At 48.1% G+C, this 12,090-nt stretch overlaps 1 protein-coding gene across 1 annotated transcript in view; it reads right to left on the bottom strand.

Moving 5' to 3' along the window:
- The window catches only part of PARD6G (par-6 family cell polarity regulator gamma), a gene marked incomplete at its 3' end in the record, with an annotated part of 68,519 nt that extends 56,982 nt beyond the window's left edge, over window positions 1-11,537 (bottom strand). Inside the window, exon 1 of the mRNA XM_081996276.1 lies at window positions 11,297-11,537. Coding sequence (XP_081852402.1) covers window positions 11,297-11,368 — 72 coding nt within the window. The 5' untranslated portion in view covers window positions 11,369-11,537. The remainder of the gene's footprint in view (window positions 1-11,296) is intronic.
- Window positions 11,538-12,090: the final 553 nt, after the last annotated feature.

Genomic DNA, 12,090 nt, shown 5'->3' with positions numbered 1-12,090 from the left:
GGCCACATGAGAGGAGGACAGCTGGTAGAAGGGCCAGGCCTCCCAAACTAACCCCCACGGGCATGCTAGACACGGCTGTATCAGCGGAGCATGACAGGTGGGTACCAGTCCACCCACAGGGATGCAACTGCAGACTTGGGGTGCCGAGGTCCGATGCGAACACTGTATAGTCAAATGAACTCGTTCACACATTCAGCCTCAGGAAAGCCCAAGAGACAATTTCTTTCGCCTAGGAACAGAACAATGATAAACAAATGCAAGCCATCTCGCTTGTGCTTTTTGCGTGACACAGCCCTTTAAGGCAAGGGAGCTAGAAGGTGATTCTGCAGAGAGGAGTACAAGGAGGGAAGTCTCTTCAAAAGAGATTTAAGCAGATAATGCAGATGACTTTTTTTTGTTTAAAGATTAGTATTACTGTAGTAGTAGTTTAGCTGATTAATTCACCCCATGCACACATACACAGGCAGCAGCCATTGTCAGCAGGTCTTTTCAGAAGAGGAGAAAAAAAACCACTTCAGCAGTGACCGTTCATTCATCATCCCTAATGAGGCTGATACAGAGTATCGCAGTAATAATAGGTTTTGCAGTACCACAGAGCTTGGAAACTGGGTGCTCTGCATTGTATTCAGCCAGGATTTCAAGATAACATCCACCACGTATCTTCCAGAAACTACAAATTCTGAGGGCTTTGCACAGATAGCCAAGATGACTGACCATCTGCTTCTCTAGGCTACAAAGTTCTTCTGTAGTGTATCCCTCCACAGAAAGAAGCACAAGCACTGGTGTCTGCCAGCAGAGTCTCTGCCAGAACAATACTGTATTACACTGTTTGATAAACTAACAGTTTTAACAAGCAGATTAGCTTTCCATAATGAAGTAAATGATTCAGGCCTATTTATCTAATGCAAATATTGCAACTACTATTGCAGAAGTCAGAGGACAGGAGGGTCCAAGGGAACCTAGAAGAATTCTGTCTGACAGAACTATGACTGGAAAAAAACCTAGAAAGAACTACACATTTTGTTTCACAAAGAATAAACACTATCCCAAGATCCTTCAACGTATCAGCCAGCCACTATACCTGCTGCTTGCAGCTAGATGGCAAAAAGCACACAACAAAATACTACCTACATCATGCAGGAACCTTGAACAGAAACAGATGATAAGAAAAAAGATTAGCAAAAAAAAAGAAAAAGCAAAGCATTCTGATAAAAGTTGTATTAAAGAAGAAAGTCACAGCTAGCTGACCAAAAGCAATCAGCCACTTTTTTTTTTCTGACTAGGGGGGACAAGAGGTCAGAGAAGAGGAGGGACTAGGATTTTGAAGTTTGTTTACTTGGAGGGCTGCTATTTTGTGAAATGAAATGGAAGAGTTACTTGCAAGCAAAAGAGACCAACTTTTTTTTTTTTAAATTTTAAGTTTCAGAAAGTTTACAGGGTCAAAAATGAAGCCCTATGTTTATGAGGTGCCATGCCTCTAGTTTATTGCTGCCTTTGAGCTCAGGCTATTGTAATAAGAAAACATCAAAGAGCAACATTTAGCAATAAACATGAATTACGTTAGCCACCTACTTCTCCCATGAAGTAAAAATCACAAACAAAGAAAAACAAACACACTCATCCTCACATAGACTGTAATTTCTGCTTACCTGTGAGATTTTCAAAATGGGGAAGACCTGATCAGGGCTGCTTTATGGTGAGGAGCAGCAGAGGGCATGAAAAAGGAGAAGGCAAGACTGAATGTAAATGGTTTTGTACTGGCTGACTTCATCTGTGACTTCAGAGCTCTGCTGTCATATTCTTGTTTGTGTTTCTCTGTTCCCTCTTTCTCCTCCAGCCATGTCTTCCCCAGGTCACCCAGCACTCTCTTGCTCTGCTCCCAGTCTCACAGCAGTTATTGCTAGTGGCAAGATGCCACCAAGCAAGCAGACATTCTCTGCAGCAAGTTCTCTCTTCTCCCCTTCAACTGCTTGCCCCAAAGCATCTCTGCTCCATCCCAATGATCAAACTGGTAGGAAGTGTGGGTTTTCATGTTCTGCACAGTCCTCCGCTCACCTCTTGCTATTTCTTCCAAGAGGCAGTCACAAGAGCAAAAGAGCCTCTCTTCTATTTGCCCTTCATTGGAACCCCACCACAGACACAGGTAGACAACTACCTTCTCCCCCAAACCTTTTTCCTGATTGGCATAGTGCCATACTCCTACCCTTCTCCCTTGTATTCTCTCCTTTCACTCCCCCATAAAAATACAGCCATGCTTTGATATCTTCAATTCTTAGAATAGTTTCTCCCCACAAAGAAACACAGTGGTTTCCCTTCTTTTTTGTGATGCTTGGACACAATGCTTCATGGATCTGCTTTTTGTTTGAAGAACAGTCTTTGGAACCCCTCCAACCCTCTCCAGCAGTCTGTGAAGTTCAGTCCATGACAACACTTTTTTTCTACATCTACTCAGAAGACAAATTCAGCTTCCTTCTCTATCCCCATCACTCTCAGATCAGCTTCTGTCCATGAGATGCAGTTCCCACCCACTCTTACTGATTGCTTCACAGATGCTCAGCTGCCAGCTCAAGGGCAACTTAAAGCTAAGCTTACCCTTTTCCCTGCTTCACCTACTTTCTTTCATGATTATTGGGCCCAAGACAATGCATTACACTGCCTTCCCCAGCACCTGTAACTCCAGTACCACCCTTCATCCAGGTAGTTGCATATATCTATGTGTTAATTACCCAGATAATTTCTGTTCAATATTTGAAATCCATGGACACCATTCAGCTGCTCATCTGCACAGCTGGACTTTGCCTTAACTGCTGCTCTGTACTTTTCCCTAGCTTTCCCAAGCACCGTTTTGCCTTACTATCACCCAGCTATTTCTTAGTTGGTGGTAGTTTGTGAAAATATCTATCCACAGAAGCGATTCTTCCCAGTCTGTTCTTCTGCACTCATCATCCTTTTCTTTGCCACCTGTGCTCCAGTAGCTCCTCTCCCATCAGGTCACCCACATGGCTCCCTACCATCTCTTTCAGTCAGTACTGCCTCCAAGCAGCACACAGTGCCAGCCTTCCTCATTGCCTAAACTCTTAATATTTAAACCACAGTGCTGCTGTTCTTCAAGAAACAGTTGTTGTGTAAAGCCTTTGTAGCAGCTCTAGCCTTTGTAGCAGCTCTAGCCTTTAAAATAAATCTTTGCCTTAAGTGGTTGGTCTACATTTCCATAAGCAAATCTCTTCCTTTTTTTTTCTCGAGTCCCCTACATCTCCGGGAACAAACCAAAGTCTGTTTGCAAGCGATGTAGATCAAGTTGGCCCTGTATTTTCAAGAGAACACCAACCACCACACACACCATCGCACCACATAGCTTTAGCACAAATACAGCACAGGATGCATACATCCATGGCATGTCCCCATCAGCACAAGAGGGAAAGGAACATCTGGCACCTTGCCACCCAGAGGAACAAAGGACCACTGAATCAGGAAGTCTGGACAACACTGCCAACAGCAGACAAACCCGTGAGCCTAGCTTCCTGCAGAAAGGCAGCCCTGCACTCGTACAGGTCTCCAGCAAGAACAAGCCACTTTCTGAACATTTACTAAAGAGATATCTGCATGGTTACAAGACACCTGTAACCAGTAAGGGCTCTGGTTGCAAACTTAAATTTAAGACCCTTTAAGTTTCCACCAGAGGCTTCCCCATGAGCTCAGGGCCAACAACAGCTGCAGAGAAGCAATTTGATGCACACAGGAACACACCTAGCCAGACCTGACCAGGACGGGCAACAGCTGCGCAGGGCGGAAACAGGAGGGATGGCCCCAGGCTGGGTGGCCCTGGGGCTGCTGCACCACACCCTGCCCCGGACCTTTCTGCCTCAATTAACTTCAGGAATTTCCAATGGGGACGGGACTACCTCTGTGGTGGGAGATTTTGCCTTTGCTTAGAGGGAGGGAATGTCTCCAAAGGTACATTACATCTTTAACTTCTGGCCTGCAGTGTAAAGGTAATTTAGGGGCAAGCAGTCAATCCTTGGAAGAGCGTTTCTTGGTTACTACAAGCTCATATTAAGTGTGCACAGCCTCTTACGAAGGGAACGATAAGGGACTACTGAGGAAAGCACTATTAATTGCAGCCCTGAAGAACTCCCTGGAGGTGGCTAGTCCTGCAGCCTGCCAGACAGAGCCTCCACAGGTATTCTAACCTCACACAGGAGACATTCCATTCTGACTTGGCTGTAAACAACTTTTCAACTTTAAAGAGCACCTCAGCAAATTAAAGGTCCATTGTTCAATGTCTTTTAGGACTGTTTCAGTGTGGTGAGACCAAAATTCAGAAGACTACTCACATAAGACAGACTGGCCAGATGAAGTTTTAAGCAGATCAGAAATTCCTAAGTTACTAGGCTAAAAATGGTTATGAAAGCAAAGGTGAGAACCTGGAGGCAGGATCAAGAATAGCAGAGCATGGGGGAGGTGCTGCAAGACAAGGTAGTAGCCCCAGCCCGCTGGTCAATGCATTGTAGGGAGATTGATAGCCATCTGGCTAGCACAGCTAGCACCCAAGCCTGTAACAGATTACTAACTTCGGGAACACTGGCAGAGCAACTACCATCTTTCAGTAACTAGTAACTAGATTCTGGCTTTTTTTTTTTTTGTTACGCAGGACCTGCAACCATAACCCTAGCACTAGAGCATATTCCTCTCCAGCCACACTCTGTGAAGCCTGGTAACTCAAAGCATGAGTCCCAGCCTTCCCTGCATCTCCTACAGGCACTGCTGCTCACGTTGTGCCAGCGTATAGGTCAGAGAAGGTAGCTACACTGTGCTGGTGGTTACTGCAGCTGTCACCTGAACAGAACCATCGCAAAATGACTTGTCTGTGTGCAACACCTTTTCACCTGAAAAATTTGGCCTCTCACCTGTGAAGGGCAGCAAGCATGCACAGGACCAGCTGCTGTGCCTCAGCTGCTGCATGGTAACTTGTTCAGCTGTGGTCACGTTCTCTCAAGTCACCTAGCCATTTAAAGACAGACATAAATTTACCAGGTATGACCACTTCAGAAAGTCATCCTACTATGAAAAACAAAGATTTGTAATAGCAGAGGAACCAGGAGTTTAGCAGACACTATTTAGCACATCATAATAAATACAATACCTGCTGTCAGAAGCTCAGCAAACTGTGAGGGAGAGGAAGAGAGGCAAGATTTCTTAAGAGATTAACGTTTAGAGTCTCTTTCTCTTGACACATTTTGCAACAATCCAGACCATCTCAAGTTGCTTCTGCTGTGGCATACTGTCTTCATTCGAGAGGGGGAAGCACTGCGGTTTTCTGAGTCCATGCCACATTTGGTTTGCGTATAAGCAAATATGTTTTGAAGCTCAAAACCAGAAGTTAAATCAGCTGGTTACAGGGCTTTTCACTGCACTTAGTTTTATTCTAGGTACAACAAGCATGACCTTAATTTGGAAGAATCTAAAGTACTGCTTAAAAACTTAAAGCAGACTTTAAGTCTGCTTTAACATCCTGTAGGTTTAAAAAGAGTGATGCTTTTTGATCAATTTTGAAGTGTGCTACACATGGAAAACATTTCTTAAAACTTCACAAGGCCTGTAAGGCTTCAGGGTTAGAGTGAAATGAAAGTACAGAAGGCTGGAAAACACAATTTGTAGACCTCTCTCACTTAGTTAACACCAGACAGAGAAGAACCAGACCTTTAAAATCTCTTTACAGGGGACTGGTAAAAGTAAGTTTGCTCTTACCGCTATTGCTAGCTATAACACTGCTTGATGTTCTATGTTATACCTTTCAAATACACATTGTGTGTATATATACTGTAATAGCTGAATGATCATGTGAACATGCAATACTGCTAAGGAGTCTGACCAATATCAGCAACTTTAGAAGGGGAGCGGGGGGGAAGGATGTGAAAGGTTTAAAATAGCTATCTTAACATAACAAGCACAGGCACACTCCTCCTGCAAAGAGATGACACATGAGCAGTACAAACCACCCACAAGCTGTTTGGATATTACAGTTGGGCAGGTGTGCTGAAGCAGTGACTTCCACACTTGCCCAAGACCAAAACACATCATTTTATCTTTGAGCAACTTCGTATGACCACGGAGCATAGCTGATCCCAAACACACTCTATGTCTTCAAGGTCCAGAACAGCATCACATCTATACTCTAGATACATCAAAACACAATTGAAAATTTATTAAAAATCCATTTGCGGCACGCATCTGAACACCAGCATTTACTGGAACAAAGTCAAAACAGGATGGGAGAAGAGGGAAAAAAACAAAAATATGGTTATAGTTAACTGGATATATTTATCTTAATGGGTTTGTTTATAGTAGTAGGATGTTAGTCACATTACTGTTAATTTGTAAATCAGTTTGTAATGCAAGAAAAGATGACAATATGGCAGAAATGTCACAGTCAGCACTTGAGTCAGGTAGCTGTGCTTTTATAATATTCAGCCATCATCAAATGTTCCTATTGTTCAGCAACAGAAAGGGTTTTTTTTCCAAAGTACTATTTTTCAGGGAACCACCAGTGCATTTACCTGCTTTTGAAAACATGAAAATGAGTTCTTACTTGTACATACAGCTTGCAGGAAATATAGTAGTAGAAGAGAAATACTTTTCTGCTGCTTTTAAGCCAAAAACATAAAACTGTCAGTTTCAAAGTGCAAAAAACCACACTTTCACAAACAATTCAAAGGGCTGCCATTTAAAGGCCTAAGGCAATCTTATACCTCTACTATTTCAGAATATCCAAATGACTGGAAAAGAAACATACACTTGGGCTGATAGCGATCCTCCTATTTGAAAAGCTGTATATACAAATCAAGAAAAAAAAATATCTTTTCACTCAGATCAGGACAAGAGAAGATTGGCTACATAGAGCTATAATTAAAGAAAAGTCTCACCATTGATGCAGGAGTTCTTATTTTAAAAGTATTTGTTCTTCTGTAAACTTACAGTCATGGGGGAAGAGTGAGTCTACAACCTCTCTGTAAAGCTAAAGAGAGAAAATGAAAAATAGGTTTGGGATCCCGTGGCCACAGGCAGGATTCTTAACAAAAACAAACAAAAAAAGCCCCACACATTGCATGCACTGGAGCTCATGGTAGAAGGGAGGAGAGAGAGAAAGGGTCATCTGGAAACCTTCTTCAGAGATTAGAGGCAATTTCTTCAGAGGGGACAGATACTTCACTTGTCACCCAACAGGGGAAAGGAGCCTGTGAGTACTAGACACGTGAGAATACGCAGTTGTTTTAAGCCAGCAAGATAACATGTTTTCAGATCCTTGTCTAAAAGGGATGAAACATTAATCCTGACTACACAGACAACACCTAGGTAAGAACTGAGCTTCTAATGTATTCTGTCATGAACGATAGGAGAAGAGGGATAAGGTGTAATCACAATTCAATTAATATTTTCCTACGACATGTGCCAATTTCTAAGCAGGTTTCTCTTTATCCTTCCGCTTTCCTATCTGGCAATAAGCTGTTAAGTGTTTTGATTATAAGGCCAGCTCTGAGGGGAGGAGACAGAGGAAGGGAGGAAGCACTGAGCCTGAAGGAAGAGGACTTCTTAAAGCAGAAGACTATAGCAATTCCCATCACTGCCATGTCTGAAAACAGAGGTGCACACAGATGGCTCATACTCCTGTTTTCCCCTTCAGTATTTGTTGCAACACAGTGATCTGAGAGGCTTCTGCAGCACCTTACAGTCGCCCAGGGAAAAAACAACCTGATGTACACCAAAAGGTATTACACAGGGCCACAAAGCTCATCCTTCTGCAAAGCCACGTAGCCAAAGAAGGTATCACTGTGAATGTTCCCACCAGGTAGTCACAAGGCATTAAAATATCCATGGACATGAGCATTGGGAGCTGAAGTGTGCTTTTGGGCCACGTTCCCAGCAGGGCTGATGGTCCAGGGAAGGTACAGGCTGGTTTAGACCAGCTGAAATCCCATCACCCACAAAGCTAACAGGTCTACTGGACAAGGCAAGAGGAACACCACCTGCAGGTTTTGGCCCTTCAGCACAAGACGGATGTTGAAAAACTGGAGTGAATTCAGCCATCAAGATGCTCTCTCCCTCCTTTCTCTCCCCTCCCTCCCCCCTTTTTTAATAACCCTCTGACACACATCAGGAATCTTAAGTTTTAAGGATACTTAGGGATTGCCAGACAAGTGTCTTGCCCAGTATGGAACTAAGGATCTGACAAACTCTCCCCTTCCAATAAAATCAAGGGCAGAAACCATCTTTCAAGAACTTTTTTCTGGAGAAAAGGAAAGAAACTCAGAAAATCCAGAAGTGTCTTGGTCAGTTTTCACAGGCGCCTTTTCTGAATCGTGACTAATGCAGCACACCAGCTGGATGCTGGTTTATCCTTAAGGGAAGGAACCACCTGGTTATCATAACAGAGGCAGGGATATCAAAAACCCAACGCTTGCAGACTATCGCCCATCTGACTCCCACAGCTGTTTTTTTCCAGAGCTCCTTCATGTCCAACTCGATCTTCAGAGAAGGAGAAAAGCTATTTCATGCTGTTGTGTAAAAGCAGCACGCTCTCTCACACCCAGCTCCTCCACTAAAAGTGATTCCACCTGCCCACGGCCCGCCACTTCCCCAGCCTTTGAAAAGCCACCCGAGAATCCCTTGATCCCCGGCCAGCAGCATGCCCCGGCGCAGAGGCTGAGCTGCACCCACCTCCGCTCACCTGGCAGCTTGCGCTCTCAGGCGATAGCTGCAAAATCATGAGTTCTCAGACTCAACTTTCGAGTTCTCAGGCAGGTCCAGGCAGGCCTCCTACTTACAAAACACAGGCAACTAAATGTTTAAAAGGCTGACTACACACGGCTACCAAAAGCAGCATTATAGAATCTGTCTCCCCAGCCTTAGATAGTCTACTGAATCAAAAGAAAAAAACAAAACAAACATTCCGTATGTCTAGATGATCACAGCAGGACAACCCAGTGATCCACAGGGACAAGACAGACAGCATCATAGCTGGCCCCACAAGATTACCATGTTTTAACAAGAGGTATAAGGTGTTTATACAGTACCTGACAAAGTACCACTGGCCAGAGCTTTTCACTGCACCTACTTCTAACCACTGAAGAGTAACACCGTCAGAGGGAACCTACGAGCTTTACAGACAAAAGAAATCCATCCTGCAATGTCAGTACCAACCTCGGTTTGCCAACAACCTACAACAGCCTGCTACATAAACAGTCTAGATGCTATTGTGCACAAGTCACACTAAGAGTATAACCCCACCAGCATCAGGAAATTCAACAGCACAGCATCCACAGACCCACACTGCACATTAATGGATCATCACTGGGTATAGGCCCTCCCTCAGCAGGATATTTTGAATTTAGACTCTATTTTAAGTTTCCTTCCAATGCAGTACAGTTCTCTAAAGTAACTTGTGGGCCATCAGCAGTGACAACCTTGAGCTACAGAAGGCCTCCAGTAAACCCCTCCCACCCACACAAGTTTATTTTCCTTCTCTCCAGAAGTCTGCAGTCATTCATACCCTTACAACCTCCCTAAATCACTCTGCGTCAATACAACTACGTAGGATTCACTTACAGGATTCCTGCAGCTGTAAAGAAGGCTATATAGTGTTCATTATAAAGTTGCTTTTTAATTATTAATAGAACAAACTCGAGCTATGGCAATATTAAAGTAGAAAAGAGAGTATGAACTTACAAAAAATTCCTATCCGTGGTCAAGGGTTTAGTTTGAAGCTCATACAGTGCATGGGGTATAACTCAATAGCCAGAAAAGGGAATCTGGAGCACTTAGGGGCCACGATGAATGTTGTGGGGGGGTTACACCTTAGAACCAGTACAAACTGAACTAAAACTTTCCAACAGTGTAAGGAAGCATGGAACTTTCCAGGCCAGCTAAGCCCCTTCAAGTGGCAATAAGAGGTTTGGAAAGAAGGGCCTCAACCTACATTTAAGGTGCCATGTTTAGAAATGATTGGAGAGTCCCTTGGAGATAAAGCAGTTTTCCCACTGAAGCCATCTGACCATCCTCAGGTCTATGTGTGGCTCAAGGTTACTGGATCTGAATGCCAATATTAACAGCAGCAAGGGACCAAAACAGGGAGGACTGAGCACAAAGTCCCAAAGACCGCTTCCAGCACCATCTCAACAGGCAACCAGAGCTGTGCACAATTCCAGGACATGTGAACGTTACTCCGTACTCTCTTCAACTTCTGCACTGCCTACACCTTTTCTGTTATAGGTATATAAAACACAGGCTTTCAGGAGATTTCTCAGATTTGCTTAAATGCTACTTATTTTTGTGCACAGAGGTGGCAAGCAAGATTTTGATGTTGCTGGTTCAACCAAGAGCGACCAGAGCCTCTTGAAGAGAGCTCAGCAAGACCAACCATAGACACAGCCAACTGATACCATCATTTTAAGAAGCCAAGCTCCGGCAGACAGCTGTTTCTGCATATGACAGCCCTGCAGATGTCAACTCTTTCCCCAAAAACACCAGCCTGCAAAAGTTCACCGGCTTATGGCGGGTGCCGGCACCCCCTGCTAACACCTGGTGAAACAGCCACGGGAGGGTGAAGCTTCCCGCCGGCCTCGCTCCGGCTTCTTCGACTCGGATCTAGAGCAGGATTTCGGCGCTGCCAGCACCGGTGGGGGGAGCCGGCCCTCCCCCCCTCCCGCCCAACCGCGCCGGGGGCCCCGACCCACCACCCAGGACATGGCTGGAGCACCCGGGGCGGGGGGGAGGGGGGAGCAGGAGCAATCCGAGGGCGGCACCGCCTCCGGCCTCCCACCCACCGGTGCCCCCGGCCCAAGCCCCAGCCCTCCCGAGACCGGCGAGGCGACCGGCGCTTTCCGAGCTGCCGCAGAAAGTTAGCGCCGAAGTCCGGGCGGCGAAACAAAAGATCGAGCGGGAGCGGCGGGCGCGGGGCCCCCGGCGCCCGCCCGCCCGCCCCGGCGCCGCCGCCCTCGGGCCGGGCCGGGAAGGGTCGCGCCGCCGCCGCCTCACGCCGGGCAGGGGCTGCTCGCCGGGCAGGGGCTGCTCTGCGCCCAGAGCGGGGATCCCGCCCCTCCGTGAACTGCCGCTAGCCCGGAAAGCGGTGACGGGCTGCGGCTGGGGCACGGCTCCGGCAGCACCGGGCGGGGAGGCGGCACAGGGGATGAGGGGTGCCGGGAGGAGAGACTCCATTCATTTTCGGGAGAGCCACCGGGAGCGGGCCGGGCAGGGGCGCACCCGGCCGCCGCCGGGCGAGGCCGCGCCGCGCTCTCCTCACCTTACTCTTCACTTCCACCGCGCTGCACTCCAGATACCGCAGAGTCTGAGATTTGTTGAAACTCCGGTTCATCTTCCCGGCCCCGCTGCCTTCTCCCCCCTCCACTCTGCGCCGCCTCCCGCCCGCCGCGGGCCGCGCGCCCCCGGGACGCCCCCGCGAGCCGATCGCCCGGCAGGCGGCACGCGGCGCCCCGCTAACCGCTCACGCTCCGGCCACTTTGTCCCGGCGCGCCAATGAGAGCGCCCGCTCCGCTGGGCTCGCGCTCCGGCTCCCAACAGCCGCGCGCCCGCGGCTGGCGGCGGGCGGGCGCCTTGGGCCAGCAAGCCACGCCCCCGGCCACGCCCACAAACCCACCCACCCCGCTTGGCACCGCCCCTCCCGGCGGCTCCCCGCCCTTCCGCGGCGGCGGGGGCGCTCCGGCGCGCACAGTCCCCACGCGGGTGCGCGGTCCGCAGCTGCGAGGGAGCCGGGGCGGCGGGTGGGGCTGGGGCAGCCGTGCCGTGCCGTGCCGTGCCGTGCCGTGCCGTGCCGTGCCGTGCCGTGCCGTAGGAACTGCAGCGGGAATTGCCTCCGTTGAGGTTGACGGCGAGAGCGGGCAGGTCAGGTCGGTGCGGGGCCGGCCTGCCGTGCGCGCCCCCGCGAGGACGGGCGGCAGCCGGGGCTACTCGGGCGCCGCTTTAAACCGTGGCCCCGGAAGGCTGGCAGCGGTGCGGGCGCCAAGTAAAGCGGGTTTGTTCTGGGGCGGTGTGAGGCCCCGGCGCTCGGCCGGCGCGTGCACCGGCCCGGTTTGACAG

This window comes from Phaethon aethereus, assembly GCF_964289735.1.
Source record: "Phaethon aethereus genome assembly, chromosome: 2".
NCBI lineage: Eukaryota > Metazoa > Chordata > Aves > Phaethontiformes > Phaethontidae > Phaethon > Phaethon aethereus.
Note: the sequence above shows the minus strand (reverse complement) of the source record. Positions and strands in the feature narration are given on the sequence as shown.